The 17,022-nt window shown below is 36.6% G+C and overlaps 1 protein-coding gene across 1 annotated transcript in view; it reads right to left on the bottom strand.

The window, feature by feature from the left end:
• Positions 1 to 2,797: 2,797 nt before the first annotated feature.
• The window catches only part of FGF7 (fibroblast growth factor 7), a gene marked incomplete at both ends in the record, with an annotated part of 28,474 nt that continues 14,249 nt past the window's right edge, over positions 2,798 to 17,022 (bottom strand). The window contains 2 exons of the mRNA XM_080351133.1: positions 2,798 to 2,992; positions 3,374 to 3,477. Coding sequence (XP_080207259.1) covers positions 2,798 to 2,992; positions 3,374 to 3,477 — 299 coding nt within the window. The remainder of the gene's footprint in view (positions 2,993 to 3,373; positions 3,478 to 17,022) is intronic.

Here is a 17,022-nt window from a genome sequence, read left to right as displayed (position 1 = left end):
TGACAATAAAATAAAAGGGAGAAGCCTTAATATTTTAGCTCTTCCTGTTAGTATCCTATTCTGTGTTCTTACTTTACTGCTTAGGCTTGTAGGATGCTCACAGTTTTGTTCAATAATCACTTGTTCTCTTTTATGACCCCTGAGGAGTTAGTTGCTTCTCCGGATCCACTTTGGTGCCTAGTTTTCTGTTAAATGAATAAGAATAGGGTGTATAGCCATATTAACATATCTTGTCTTCCATTAGAATTGACTGTCCATGGTTTCTAAATGTTCCCTTTCCTCTAAAGGTCTCATGCTGTGTAACAATATCGCAGCAACTTCTATAGACACACACAAGCTGACCTGGTTAGCAAGCCTGAACAGAGATAGCAATGTGCATAGGACACTACGGTGTCCTGTGTCGTAGCACAAGTCACTATGAATGTGGGTAGAGACAGCTATATATTCACAGAAAGTAGTGCAGAGAGTTATCAGCAAAAAAGTTTCTTTGACAGCACAGTCTATTGCAGGGGTGTTAATAAATGTAAGAGTAGTTACATTTATACAGTCCTAAAATTCCATTCAGCCCTTTGAAGGCAACTGCAAGGCCGATGCAGCCCCCAGTGAACATGAGTTTGAGTGAACATGGTCTGTTGCGTTCCGTGAACACAGAATCCCAGAATGTCAGGGATTGGAAGGGACCTCGAAAGCTCATCCAGTCCAATCTCTCTGCTGGAGCAGGAACACCCAGATGAGGTTACATAGGAAGGTGTCCAGGCGGACCCCTCTCGCCAGGTTTAATTCTAAGGAGGCCTCAGCTTTCCTAGTTGCCTCCCTACACCCTCTGACAACAGCCTTATGTTCTCCCCAAGTGGCCAGCCTCTCCTTCCATGGTCTATCAACTCTCCTCTTCCACTTGAGCATCCCCAGCAGTTCCCTGTTTAACCACGCAGGGCTCCTGGCTCCCTTCCTTGACTTCCTACGTGTTGGGATGCTCTGATCTTGTGCCCGGTAACGAGTGATAGATAACCAGCAAAATCACAGTGAGAGCTTACTGATACAGCTGTATTGACAAATTGTTCTGCCTAGTCCCATTTATATCTACACATAAATGTTTTCCAAATTACAGGATTTATTAAACAAGTTGTTGGTTTTTTTTTTAAGAAATATTTGTTAAAAAGAGTTCTTGCTGTTTTCTGAGAGTGTAGTTAGAAAGTATCTCATGTATGATAAAATGGCTGACTCTAGACACATGTAATGAAAAGTAGAGCATTTAAGACCATTAGTAGTTAACTCTGTCGCAGTGATCTAGCAGCTGGTTTAGCTATTTTTTTGTGATCTTTATCTAAGCACAATTATCACAATGCCGAGACAACTTGTAAACAAACTGAACAGAATGAAACTATGTAATGCATTAGTCGTGTAGGGCTTAGCTGAACGCTTTAGTAGCTAGAAAATTAAGATGTCTTTTCTTCATCAGGCCACATTGATTTTGGCTGAAGTTTCAAACTATTCATATAGGCTCTCACATATCCTGTAGCTATGAGAATAGGTTCTACCATCTGAGGAATAGTCCCAGTACCTGCTGGAACTGTAACCCTCTTTTACCTGGTGTAACTCTGAGCATGCTATGAAATTCAATTAGCAAGAGTATGTGGCAAAGATTTCTTACATTTTTGCATTGTTTCTTTTGAGATGTCCATTGTGCGATTTGCTGCGGGCTGTCATTTTTGTCTGCCATCCAATGTATGTTGGCAAGAGGGTTGTGTACTAGTCTTTGTGTCTGCTCACACAAAAAAATTCATGCATCAGCCAGACCATTTTGTTATTCCTTTAGAATTAAAAGCATATGAAACAGATGCAGCTTAATAAGTATTTTTTTTTTATAAATAACATTTAAATAACTTAGAACAATAAAGTTCAAATACAACTTAAAATAAAGTTTAATGCTGTAACAACAGAAAAAGCATGTATAAGGGTAGAAAAACAATATTGAAAGCTGTATGCCCTAACAGGAATTATACAAAAGATAGGAAATGTTACATAAAAAACCTTAATATGTCTGAATTTTTGCTTCATCGTTATATAAAATGTTAATTTGTGAAAAGTGAGATGAAGTACATTATTAATTCCTATTCTTATTTTACATACACTATTTGAAACATCTTTTAGAGCAGCATTAGGTATTTATTTCATTAATAGATAGGAACATTTTGTAGTAGAGTAAACTTAGTTTTTCCAAACTAACTCTTTTATCTGAATACAACAATAAACATTTACAAGATTATATATTTTTTTTCTGAACATATAGTTTATGTATAGGATATCAGTTTCTTGGGGGAAGTATTTAAAATACTGCTCAGCCTCCACGTTTACTACTGACTTGATAATCTGACAACTCATTCCAGCAGCCTTAAAGTCTGACATATTTTACACAACATTATCATCTGCTTATTATTATTATAGCAGCCATATTTAGGAAGCAGATAGGTTTTTTTTTTCTTAAATAAAATATTATCAGATAATCAAGTCATGGCTTATTCTTCGGGGTAAATTAATTTAAGAAACTACCCAGTTACAATGACTAAGATAACGATTGTACAACTCTTTAGAATTTTTTACAACTTTTAGTTAGTAAATCTGGTTTTGTGTATATTTTCAAATCTTTTTCATGTAGTCTCTTAAAAATAAACATAAATGCGCAAGTCCAGCTTGTTCAGTTTCTCAGTAGTATTCCAGCCTCTCTTGATATCTCATCAAATAGTCGTCTTAAAAATAATCTTCCTGCTGGAACCAGTTCTTTATAGATCATTTGTGATTAGGATATTGCCAGAGGAAGAAAGTGGGATGCTCTGTGTTCTTTCTTTGTTTTTTTACCTTTCATGGGGACCCCTTTGTGGTTTAAAGTAACAAACATCTCCTTTCCTTTGTGTGTCCATTTTGCAGAAGCATAAGTATTATAATGGTTCTCTTCAATCAGTTCTATGAAGTTGCAGTCCTCATTGCATACTTTCTGTTGAGAGTAGATAATAAAATAAAGTAAAATAAGTACGAGGGTTTTTTAAGACAGGAGAAAAATATGCACTATAAACCCCACTTATTAATAATATTTTTTAATTAATAAATAGGAATTCTGAAATATGTATATTGAATATTTTAGCTTTGTCTATCCCCCCTTAGTATTCCACATTTTTTAAAAATATATGAGCTCTAAGCACGGAATTTATTAAATAGACATAAAAGTCTACTACAGAACATATGGGAGAAGTGCAGGATACATTTTAAATTGTTAGGAATCTATTTTATACAAACTATACAGACGCTACATCTACAAATATCTATCGTTAAGCTTGTATGTGGTGACCGTACACAGAAGAGAAGTTTGCATCCATACCTTTCCATAGAGTCTTCCTGACTTGTTCATTGCCAGAAAGTATTCACTTTCCACTCCTTTGATTGCCACTATTCCGACTGCCACTGTTCGGATTTCTAGAATACCTGTGAAGGGACACAGTAAGGGCTGAAATATGGTTGGTTGTTTCCGTGTCAACTTAGGAGGTTTAGTTAAACTCATGTTCTGTAATACTTCTGCCTTTCCTCAAAATCTGCAGCAACTAGTCATAGAAAACAGAAAAATCATGTATTTATTCATGTGAAGAAAGGGCTAGACTTTAAAAATCATCTCTATGTGATCATGTCTCCACACAGCCAGTTAAAATTTTTAGGTATATATTGAAGTTGCCATGTTAGTATACATAATTTTTCTGTTTTTGAAGAATCAGCAGGTCTTTATCGGGGTGCATTTGGGAGAATTATATGCATAGCCATCAATGTTCACAGAATTTGTGTAAAGCCTTTATTTTAAAGACTTGTGCAGCAGTATCATCACTTTGAAAGAGTGTAAACCTTAGAACTTGTGAGTGATAGAAAACAGACCACGATGTCTTAAATAAGATAAAGTATTTGTTTGACCTTTGTGTGCTTTTATGACTGATGAGAGCTGTAAAGATACGTGTATTTGAAAATCATTAAAAGCTGCTCTGAGAACTTATTTATTCAAACCCAAAAACATTTAGAGTTGTTTTCTGCAAATTACGCGATTTTCATCTTGCTGATGTATATCTGCAATAGCTTTCTGTAGCCACTATGACACATTTAAGTTACCTGCAACATAAGAACATATTCTTATGTTAATAAAACAAACAAACAAATAACTGAGCAAAGGCAGGAGGATGGTGCAAGTTATTAAGGAACATCAGGTTGTTTTCAAGCTTGAATATTATTATTCTTTTAAGCAATAGCTTAGATTTCTGAATTTGAGGTATTTTCTTCCACACTGAGCCACCTACAGAACTGTGTGCAGTAGCATCTGTACTGTGACTCGTTCTCCAGTGAGGCCTTCCGAAGCCAGCCAGCTCTTGGCAAATTCCAATATCTGAAGCATGGGGGAGGAAAGCGAAGTAGGAGGAAAGAGAGGCTCGTGTTAGATTGTTGCCTGGAAGATGACCTTCCTCTTGAACAAAACATTTCCTTCTCTTCTCTTTCAAGTTTGTATTGACTCTTCACAGCCACCACACACGATAATAATTTTTCATTATTTAATTTTAGAAAGGCATGAAATATCTAGGATATTTCTCCTTCCCTATAGTTTTTTTTAGTATCCTGATGTCCTTTGCTTGCTTTACTGTTCTGTGTTCTTCCTTGATATTACTGATATATCAGTCACAGAATCCCAGTGTCAGGGGTTGGAAGGACCCTGGAAAGCTCATCCAGTGCAATCCCCCCATGGAGCAGGAACACCCAGATGAGGTTACACAGGAAGGTGTCCAGGCGGGTTGGAATGTCTGCACAGAAGGAGATTCCACAACCCCCTGGGCAGCCTGGGCCAGGCTCTGACACCTTCACCAGGAAGAAGTTTCTTCTCATATTTAAGTGGAACCTTTTGTATTCCAGTTTGAACCCATTACCCCTTGTCCTGTCACTGGTTGTCACCAAGAAGAGCCTGGCTCCATCCTCCTGACACTCACCCTAGCCTGTATTTCTTTTTCTTCCTATTTTCCCTACCAGTAGATCAGCTGTCTCCTCTCATGGTCCGTGCCCTGCTGGGCATTCATCTCTGAACACTTACACTGCTGTGCTTCTCTACAATGCTAAGCCAACTTTAAGTCAAGCTTTCAGAATTCTTTGACAAGTTTCACTCTGCTGCAGGCCTAGCAACAAGTCTTACAAAGAGTAATTTCTAACTGAAACTTACAAAAATTATATTAACTTTCATTTAAATTACACTTTAGAAAAACCACAGCAAGGCTGAAAAACAGATGAACATCTGCATCTAGCCAAACAAAAAACATAACAGTGGAAGGGATCTCTGGGTCATCAAGTCCAGTGCTCTGCTAGCCTGGGAATTGCATCAGATAATTCTCTTTTCATAGACTTTGCCAATACTAAATTGGAGTTGTTATTTCTTTGCCCCCAGTGTTTCCGCTGAAGGCTGTTCCAGAGTTTGATTTATTTTAATGGCTAGAGACTCTGTAGTAATTTGCAATCTGCATTTTTTCAGCGACAGCTTATATCCATTTGTTCTTTTGCCTCTGCTGGCCATTAACTTAAGGAGAGGGTTTTTTTAAAAAACAAAAATCCATGTTTGAGTTTTCTATTTATACAGGACTAAAAAACGGAAAGATTCAAAATGGCTTTTTAAAACAATTCGTGCTAATAGAAATTGAGATTTCTTTGAGTAAGCGGATGTTGGCTGAAGTTACAGTAGTAAGAAATACTACTGCTTTTAAAAAGGAAATGCCAAAAGCTTTTGTCCAAGGCTGTATTATTGCTAGAATTTTTACATGGTTTTTTAGCTTTTTTTTCTTTCCCCATGAAGTAGATGGTGACATTCATACTAACTTGTGGCAATTATTTCATTTTAGTTTTTGGTGGTAGTTTTTCTACTTTATTCTCAGTTGAGACATAAATGTCTGTCATGTGGAAACTTTGCACTATCCATATAGAATTTAGTAGAAGATAGAAGCTGGGGATGTACAAATATTTTATAAGCCTACTGTATAGCTAATCTGAATGGCAAAATAAAATGTTATCTCTCAAAGTTTCATTCTACTTGGGCTCTACATGCGATAGCTTTATTGTATTCAAGTCTTTATGTGTTTTTTCATCTTATTTTTAAAAATCCCATTGTGCCTACAAGGCAATGCATTTTAATTAAAGACAGATAATTTGAGATTCAGAAATTGTTATGTGTATTCAGTACTATTTGCTATGCTTTTATGTGCTTTTCAGAATTTTAAGCAATTATGTACCACCAGAATTAGGACGAACTCTCACATAAGTAGTATTTGACACTCTAACTCAGAGGTAATTTGAAATCCAAAGAATGTTTTAGGTCTTTGAATGGCGCTTTTCTAAAGATACTCTGTCTGTGCATCTCTTCATCAAGTTTAGTGAACTCTCCAATAACTATGTCACTTTAAAAATGTTGTGATATTAGCAATGTTAAAGAGAGAAAATAAGACCACGGAGGGTTCAGTGGAAACAGAGCTTGTGCATTCTGGATTCTTTGCTCAGAACAAATCTATCTCAGAGTTAAATGGCCAATCATAAACTGCATGCACTCAGTTTTCTGTTCCCAGTTCTACGTCATGTCTCTTCCGATGTGTCTTTATGTGTCCCTGAAGGAGAACCGAACCATGATTTTCTCCATTTTCAGCAAGGCATTTATGCGATTTCAGTCTCTGAGGCAGCATCTCACGTGCACTTTTGTATTTGATGTGCAAGTGATTAATCACCGAGTTCCTCTCTCTGTATTAAGACACATGACACAAGTTCCTTAAGCAATAAGACAGCATACTGTAAACTCCCTTTTCTTCCTCTGAAGGCTATGCCTCGGTATTTCTTCTGTTCACTTCAGAAATGTAGTATTGCTGCTATTCGTTGTATATTTTTAATTTAAATTAAATAAATGACATAGAAAATGGAAATACAATTTTTAGCAACCTGGGAAAAGTAAGACTTCACTGTGTAGTTAGAACGGTGATAGCTGATTTTAGCTGAGAATTTGATGTATGATCTTTCAGTATATAGTCTCTTGTATGGAACTCACTTGTTTTGTTATACACAGAAAGTATATTAGGTTATCTGCATCAGCATTGCAGTTGAGTCGCATGCTTAGATTTAGTATCCAACATCGGAGGTTTCTCACAGACCAGGAAGAATTATTTTTGAGTAATATTCAATTTAATACAAACAGAGATTTCAGTACTATAACTGTTCTACAAGGTGCTTCTGAACGTACAAGATTTATAAGGTGACCAGCTTTTTCCTGCACACCTATGATGCGCTACATAATTCTCAAAGCCCTAATTCTTTGATGAGCTAGCTAGTTAATACTCAGCATGATATATAAACACTCAATACAAATTTTGAGATCAAAGAGACATGGTATCTACCAATTACTATTTCATATTTAAATATAAAAATGAACTTTTATATTATATCATCATTATAGCACCAAAACAGGAAATTCCTAAAGGATAGAGCAAAGAATAAAATTATAAATCCATAAAATAGAGCAAGTAAATTGTATTTTTCCCCTCTTTCTTTCACTTTCTTTCAGTATCTCTATTAAGATATCACATTATACGACGCTCTATGACATTATAGTAATATTGGTCTGTATTTTGTCTGTATTCCTGGCATTCGATCATTGTAAGAGAAATTACATCATGGTAAATAGACACTAGGATGCATTGTTGCATATAGGAACCTAAGCCATCAGTAGGTGTCAAGAGGTGATGAAACTGTTCAACCAGAATTTTGGCCAACTATATGTATTTCGTGTTTCTTCTATTTTTTTTCTTCTATTTTTTTAAACCCTCTTTTGTTTGTCTGTTTTTTTTTTTGAAATTCTGCGTCACCACAACGTCTTTAATAAGACTAGCCAGGAACATTTTGTGTACTGGAAAGTAACCCAATAATCTCATTTGCTATAAATGCAGGAAGAGCTTTGCTTCTGATGAATAATCGGTGGTATTAAAATCAACAACGAAACAGTAATATACACTGAAAATTAGCTTTATAAGGATGGTAATTAAGGAAAACTCACCAAGGCTAGAGAGTGTATGTTCTAGTATACAATTTTTGACTGCCTTTAGACATGAACCAAATTAACATGTATTAGTTTCATTGCCCCTCTACTGTGAACCTAAGTGTAGCTGAGCTTCAGTGCTCATACTAATTCTTGTTAGCTGGTTCATTGGAAGAAAGTTAATCTCTATATCCACAGAAGAATGGTAATAGAAGTGAACCTACTATGTTATGTTTGTAGACCATTTTATACATAAAGGCAAAAAATTCCGTCATCATTAAAGTGAATAGTGAGATTTCAGCTAACTCAGTAGAGCCAGGATTTTATCCTAAGGTAGTTGCTTCAGTGAGGCAGGAGAGGTATAGTAAGTTAAAATATTTTCAGAAAAAAACCAGCACAGAAATAGAGAAAATGGCTGAACACACAAGTGAGATTTGTCTTTGCCAGTTTCTAAGTGTTAGTTTATGTAGCACCGGATACTGCTGAAAAATTAGAAAGAGCCAAAATCTTCCTTTGGAAGTAAAAAGTTCTAATTCTTTCAATCTCTGTTCATGAAAAGAAAAAAGTCACCAAGCTCAGATGGAAAAGAGAAAATTCTTCTATGTAGAGTGCTTCATTGAAATCCTCTTTTAATAATCTAATAACCAAAATTACTTTAAAGACATGCTTAAATGGACAGATACTGATGATGAGAATTTCAGAAGGCCAAACTTTAACAAGGTCTTAAATATCCTTGGTTTAAAAATGAAAACGTAAACTATGCTTTTCAGTTACTTTATGTGAAGCATCCACATAGAAGTTCAGAAGAGGTTAAAGAGAAGACTGGAATATACCACAAAGTAACTGGGAAAGAAATCAGATTAAATCCATAAAGAGGAAAAAAACCTCCCAAACCCAACCATGAAAATGGGCATAGAAAATTGAAACCAACCATAATTTCTATAAAATCAGCATGAAATTCCAAACAATTCTATATGGTTGCATGGTCAGTGTATCAAATGTAGCTTGAAATTCCTGTAGTGAATGAAGTTTCCTACAGACCTGAAATTCTGTCCAGTGTATGTAAAATACAGTCAGTTGATATGTGCTTTAGTTTCCCAGTTTCTGTAGTATTCTAAATGCTGGAAAGAAGGCAATAAGCAGTAAAGGAAAGAAAAAGGAAAGAAAAGCAAATGTCCAGAAGCTAGTTATTAATATTATTTAATGTTCACATTTCCTTTTAAAAAAATAGCTAACAGTATATCTAATGCTGATTTTATAAAATATGCTAAATGGTTTATAATACTAAATTTTGCATAATATTTACAGCATTTTATTCCTTGTGGCCTGTTTGTGCACTTAAGTTGGATAAAAACCAAGTCTGTTCATGATTTTTAGTGTTAGGGAGGCTGGCACTGACAGTTAAGCGCTCATGAGGAACGTATTTGTGAAACACCCTTTCCTAGGCAGAATTGACTTAAGTTAAAGTATGTGGAATCTCAAACATGGAAAGAGGGGGTGGAAAAGACTTGGATGGAGAATAAGTCTAAACAAAATGAAACTTCCAAATTTCACTAACTTGTGTTTCTAATTAATTAAATTTGGAGCATCCAGTTATGAATTCAAGTGACCTTTGCAGATGACTCAAGGCCAAGAAAAATGCTCTCATCATTGCTTACAAGACAGTGTTTAATGGTATCTAATGTAATTTGTTCTTTTGTTCTGGGATGTAATAAGTTAATGTCTGTGCTTCTTAAAGCAAGAAAATACTAAAAACATAATGGTCAATCATACAGTATTTTGGAAAACTTTCCTGGTGCTATTAGCGCATGCCTGCATTCGGTGAGTCATTGCAATAGTATCATAGAATTGTAGAATCGTTTCAGTTGAAAGAAACCCCCAGGATCATCAAGTCTGATTGTAACCTAACCAACTCTAGCACTAAACCGTGACCTAAAAGCCTTTAAAACACCTCCAGGGATGGTGACGCTACAACTTCCCTGGGCAGTCCGTTCCAACACCTGACAACCCTTTCTGTGAAGAATTTTTTCCTAATATCCAGTCTAAACCTCCCCTGGCACAACTTGAGGCCATTTCCTCTTTGTCCTATCACTTTCTCCTTGGGAGAAGAGACCAGCACCATCCATACTACAACCTCCTTTCAGGTAGCTGTAAGCAGCGATAAGGTTTCCCCTCAGCCTCCTTTTTTCCAGGCTAAACAGCCCCAGCTCCCTCAACCATTCCTCATAAGACTTGTGCTCCAGGCTCCTCCCCAGCTTCATCGCTCTCCTCTGCACTCTCTTTAGCACCTCAGTGTCTTTCTTATGATGAAGGGCCCAAAACTGAACACAGTATTCTAGGTGTGGCCTCACCAGCGCCGAGTACAGTGGCACAATCGCTTCCCTAGTCCTGCTGGCCACACTATTCCTGATACAAGCCAGGATGCTGTTGACCTTTTTGACCACCTGGGCACACTGCTGGCTCATATTCAGCCACTGTCAATCAACACCACCAGATCCCTCTCTGCCAGGCAGCTTTCCAGCCACTCTTCTCCGAGCCTGTAGCATACAACCTAAGTGCAGAACCCAGCGCTTGGCCTTGTTAAACCTCGTACAACTGGCCTCTGCCCAATGATCCAGCTGGTCCAGATCCCTCTGTATGGCCTTCCTACCCTCCTGCAGATCAACACGCCCTCCCAATTTAGTGTCATCTGCAGACTTACTAAGGGTGCACTCAATCCCCTCATCCAGATCACTGATAAAGAGTCTAAACAGAACTGGCCCCAATACTGAGCCCTGTGGAACACCACTTGTGACCGGCCGCTAACTGGATTTGGCCCTGTTCACCACAACTTTTTGGGCCCGGTTCTTTATCCATCGCAGATACACTCATCCAGGCCATGAGCTGCAGCTTCTCCAGGAGAATGAAATACATTCATTAGCTGGCTTATTACACTTTAAATGTTTTTTTCCAGAGGACACTATCAGTATTTGTTTTCTGAAAGTAAATGAATACTTTCATGGCATAGTTTGTGAAGTATTTGTTTGTGCTTATGTTATTTTGATTCTCAATAATATTTTTAAATGGTTGTGCCTTAGAGTTCATTTTAGCTAGAGCAATTTGTGTGCTCATTCTCTCTCAAATATAAAATCTAATGGTAAAAAATTTACTGCAAAAAGGTATTAATTTAAGAGGTACTGTAATAGGATTTAATTATTCTTTTACCCTTCCCGATTATTAAATTACAATTGATAGAAAGTAGAATTTGCATTTGTATTTTGTACTCTTCTTAGCAAGAGAGTGCAAGAGCTTCCCAGATGGTACCTCATAGAACTTGTTTGTAAGTAGAAATAGATATACAAGTATATGTTATAATGATTTTCAAAGCAGAAATGAGATTTTCTGTCAATTTTCTGTCTATGGATATGATTTTAATAAGCAATTAATTATGGTAAGAGAAAAAAAGCTACTACATAAATTCACTATCACTTTCTCTTTTATCTGTCATATATCTGCTTCTCCTTGTGATAGTCAGGATTTGGATTTATGGCATAAACACATATAAAATATGTTATTATTTACGGCATGGACCAATATAAAAGGCTAAGAAAGCTTTTATTTAAATGCTTTGTACTGTATCCATGTGTGCATTTGCCATGCATATGTAGACTAACTGAAGCACTCTAGATATGAATATGACTATAAATATGATCTGCACATAAACTATGGATCTGTCAGGGATTTTCAGTAGAACCATTGAAGCTACTGCTTCAGTGAGGTGCCAGACATCTGGATATTATGGACAAATATTCAAAGCACTCAAAACTCCTGGGTTTGTCCCATATCTAATTTCCAAGTAGGAAAAATTGCAGTTGTCTGAGGAAACATGATTAACGATAGAGAGATATTCCTTGAGGACTTGACGCAACATATCGTTCATGCATCCTCAAGTAGCACAATTCGCTTATAAGGTTTAGTCTGTGTGCAGAACATGCTTAATTAAGCATAAGCAGGTGATGTTTAATTAACTTTTTGCGATTCATTGGGCACAAAACCAGTAGACATACTCTGTTAAAAAAAAATACCAAGGTATTTTTTGTACTTTGGTTTATTTTCATGTATTGATCATTTTAAAGATTTCTCACTTGACATTATCCAAAATTTCTTCTTCTGAATATGTATTACTGGAACCACAGCACGAAATGTGAAGTCTCGTTTGAACTTCCAGATTGGTGTTTAGGAAATACAGCTTTCTTTTTACTTACAAATCACAGAATCCCAGAATGTCAGGGGTTGGAAGGGACCTGGAAAGCTCATCCAGTGCAATCCCCCCATGGAGCAGGAACACCCAGATGAGGTTACACAGGAAGGTGTCCAGGCGGGTTGGAATGTCTGCAGAGAAGGAGACTCCACAACCCCCCTGGGCAGCCTGGGCCAGGCTCTGCCACCCTCACCGGGAAGAAGTTTCTTCTCTAATTTAAGTGGAACTTCCTGTGTTCCAGTTTGAACCCATTACCCCTTGTCCTATCACTGGTTGTCACCAAGAAGAGCCTGGCTCCATCCTCCTGACACTCACCATTTATATATTTGTAAACATGAATGAGGTCACCCCTCATGGTCACCCTGCTGTCCCCAGGACCCCCAGGTCCCTTTCAACTACACTGCTCTCTAATTCCCCAACTTATACTGGAACCTGGGGTTGTTCCTACTCAGATCCAAGACTCTACACTTGCCCTTGTTATATTTCATTAAGTTTTTCCCTGCCCAGCTCTCCAGCCTGTCCAGGTCTCTGATGGCAGCACAGCTTCCAGTGCCAGCCACTCCTCCCAGCTTGGTGTCATTTACCACATTTAATCTGCAGTGGGAAATGCTAAAAGCCGTAATACCCTTTCTAGTTACCTTTTCAAAGTGAATAAATATAAAGCAGAGCTCATCAGTTTACAAGACTCAGTAAAGCTTACCCTCACTAGTTACTGTAGTGAGGATTTCAGTCACCATGTTGCAGTGAATTATTGCTGAAGACAAATAGCTTAGAATTTTTGAGTATTTTTCCTTATTGTACAACCTGGTTTGGCCTTAGTTTTGTATTAATTCTCTGCTAATGTTGGTGAGTTGGATAGTTTGTAAATCAAATGCTTCATTCTTCATTGAAAATGGTAGTGTGATAAGAATTGGTCTAGGATATTCTGGCTCTAAATTTTCTTTCCTTCTGTTTATATCTCTGGAACGTTAGCACTTTGGATCACTGTCTTTCCAATATTTCTCTTGATTTGATATTCAAAACCAAAAAGGTGTAACATTTTTCACTGAATTAGGTTCTAAAATTATGAAACTTTTGAATTTAGATGTCTAAGTTGTGAACAGCAGTATTCAATAACACCTGAATAACACACTGCCCCAGGCAGCCACTTATGAATTTCTCTTTAAACTTATTAAAATGCCTCACTTTGCTGATCTCCACTGTGCATTTCATATGGGTACATTTTCTTGATCAGCCCTTCATACAGCATGTAGTAATTTTTCATTTTTGCAGGAAACTATTTTCCTCCAGTAAAAATTGCCTTGGAGCCAAACATATGGTTATAATGAAAAAGAATATTATTTTTTAGAATTAATAATGTCTTAATCCTTGATCTGAAAAAGTACAGCGTTAATAATGTGCTGATATTAAAAAGGGTGGAGTGACTGTTCACAAAATATAATTGTAGCACTAAGAAGCAAGTAAGAAAATCACCAAGCAGTAAGAAAACTAATGATTTAATAATTTAGAGCTAAATTTGAACAAAAATTACTTTCCCTGGAGCTCAGATGAAGAATGTTTTTAGTATTTAAATATTCGGTGCCAATTTCACTAGAACAAATCTTCTTTTCAAGCTTTGCAGACTTTTAGAGTCTAACTGCAAAATAGCAAATGTAAATGCAAAATGCTGCTAATTAATTTTTTCACAGCAAAATGAGCCACATCCATTTAGTGGTGCAAAACTTTCCAAATTTAGAGTTTCAGTGCCTACCGCTATTCTGATTGTCTGAAACTTGGAAAATTCCAGATAGGACTAGAGCCTCCTCTCTCTCCAAATTCTTCACTGATGTAAGAGTGTTTAAATATATTAATTTGTTCTTTGATATTTGTTACTATGCTATTTTGTGTTTTCATCTAGTAAAGAGCTAGTGTTTTGGTGTCTTGCCCCAACATCATCACTGATTAAATTTCCTTCCCGCTTTCCTGGGTATAATTAGTGATCATAGTTGATATAAAATAGTCATATCATTTCTATTGGAAGACTTTTTCCTCTGTTTTTCTAAGGAAGACAGGAGTGCATATTCACATACCTTTTCTGTCTAGAGGAAACAGGATGATTCTTTATCTGAATTGTGTTCTGAAGAACTTCAATTCAAGTGCATTTCATGTGCTGTTATGGTTTATCACCTGTGTAATCTGGCTACAGGCAGTTGCAAAGATGTCCTAAATAGAACATGACACTGTGTGCTGGACTGACTTTGTTAAACGGGGCAAAAATACGTCTAAGACATAACCTGTTCTTTTTTATATGAAGTATCCCAGCTCTTTTGCTCTGCAGATTGTACTGTTTCCAGCCATTCCTGTGCTGGCTTCTCTGGTCCCTGAGACAGGCTTGACAGAAGGAATAGCAGAGCTGTTTTCTGGGGACAAACCGAATCTAAGAGCTGCCTTCCTTTTCTTTCAGGATCATTTAGCATTATGCGTTGTTGACAATCATTACTAAAAGCTATTATTAAATGCACACAGAATGATCATAATTGCATTCTCCGTGCTGAAAACTGTATTATCAGTTTAAATGTAAAGTAAAATGCATTTTTAATACTGAAAATGTTCCCAGATGTTATGAAAGTGTAGGGCAAGCACTACCCGACTAAATACATTTCAGTTTGATTTCCAAATCAGATCTGCTACTTGGTGCAGGAACAGCTGAAGCCAGACCTCTGAATATATCAATTAGAGCGTCTACAAGAACACAAGCAGGCAGTACGTCATTCCTTTCAAGGTACAAAATGCAAGAAGCTGCTAAGAAAATCATACTAACCCTTTGCTGCACCACAGAGTGGCAACTGATAGAAACCATCTGCCTCACTCTTTCTGCCTTCAAAACACTACTGGACATGGATTTATATGATATGGTCTCTCGAATTGTTCTGGTTTGCTGCCGACAAATAATTTAGATTTAGTTGAACTTTCAGAATCTATCTTAGACCAAACACTGAAATATAAACTCATAGAAGAAAATGTAAAAATCCTCAAAATAAAACCCAATCTAATCATTTAATCCAATTCTGAGAAATAAACAAGCATTTTTTTGATGTCTTTCCTGTCTTCCTCAGTACAGGGATCAAAATGTGTGTCAGTTATCCAAAAATATATATATTTTTTTTTCCCAAAAAGCTTAATAATTTCTTGTCTTAATTTTGGCTAATGTCATTAATTTACTTTTAGTTACACAGTATTTTTACCAGTGTAAAAACTTTGTCTGATGAAAGCCTGACTTTAGGGAAACTGTACAGTTAACAGAGCATAGCATTAACCAAATTATATGAAGAGTTTCTTTAAACTTTTTCATTAACTTTAACACACTTTATTATGTGTTATCCATTTGTACACAACCCAGTTTCTCACTGTTTTTGTTCTAGTTTCTATAGCCCTGTGTGGGAATCAGTGCAGTTATGTTTCTTTCAATTATCATTGTTTACATCAGGTGAACTTACATAAAAGGGGCATATAAAGGGAAAAGAAAGCTGCCTTGGGTTGTTATCCACTCTTCCTTTGCATTATCACCAATTACCCTACTTACAGGCTATTTTAAAGGGAGGATTTTCATTTGTATCTAATGCTGCTTAACTCCACCTTTAGTTACTGAAACATTCTTAAAAACCTAGCCCTTAGTCCTTTAGAAGATCAAGTCTCTTAAAAAGAGAAACTGGCTCTCAGAGCACACAGGTACTAATGTATTACTCTATTGTTACAGTTTATGATAAAGTTATCTGTGACCAGGCTGTTAAAGGACTTAATATCTTAAATTCAGATCCATCCTGGCAGCCGCATTGTTATATTCCAAATTTCCATCTCTGACAATAACTGAGCAACCTGTTTGATAGACGGCAGCACAGTGCACTGGCATAAGCATCAAGACATTGTTTTCTCTTTATCTTGAGACAAAAGGAAGATTTCATACCACTCAAGCATTTGATAACAGTTTCAGATGGGCTTTTGGGAATGCTTCACTTTTCAATTTCTCTGCTACGATTTACATAATTCTTATTTTGCTTTTATGTGTCTTGGTGTCATGAAGTTTCGATGAGCTCCATAGAAGTAATACCTAAGCAATCTGTAGCAGAATATACGGACCCCTTTAAAATCTGGAAAAGTGCTGGGCTATGATTTGTAGATATTTGAAAACCTGCATTTCAGCTAATGGGCTTAAACAGCACCTTGTTCAAGCGGGGAAGGGTAAAATGTTCTCTGAGAGGAAGCAGAATAACATGGTAGAGATTTCTTCCATAGGTTCAGAGAGCTAGAGAGTTTAGATGAAGGTTAGTGGGTTTTTAAGCTGAGACTATGGGCTGGGTAGCAGAAGGTATATGTGCAAGTAAAGGGTTTGAAGCTCTTACATTTTTATTTTGTGGAATATTTACATTAAGTTTGTATAATTTTGTGATTAGTAGACTCAGGTGCAGGCCTTTTTTGATTCTGCATTGCATTTATGATCCTTTCTGCTTCTGATGATACTGTTCTCTCCTAGAGTTTGTAACACAAAAGTAAAAGTTTACTGTGTTACATTAGACTCCACAGGAAATTTTAGCACTGCCTTGAAGACCACGAAGTTAGAGGAGCACAGAGCTTGGCTGTTCCCGTAGTGGTGTGTCCTAAAATAGATACAAAAAACCTGTTCTTGGTAAAGAATTTGCTATGCTTTTTTTTTTCTCTGACTGGAACAATT

The sequence above is a fragment of the Nesoenas mayeri genome (genome assembly GCF_963082525.1).
Source record: "Nesoenas mayeri genome assembly, chromosome: 11".
NCBI lineage: Eukaryota > Metazoa > Chordata > Aves > Columbiformes > Columbidae > Nesoenas > Nesoenas mayeri.
Note: the sequence above shows the minus strand (reverse complement) of the source record. Positions and strands in the feature narration are given on the sequence as shown.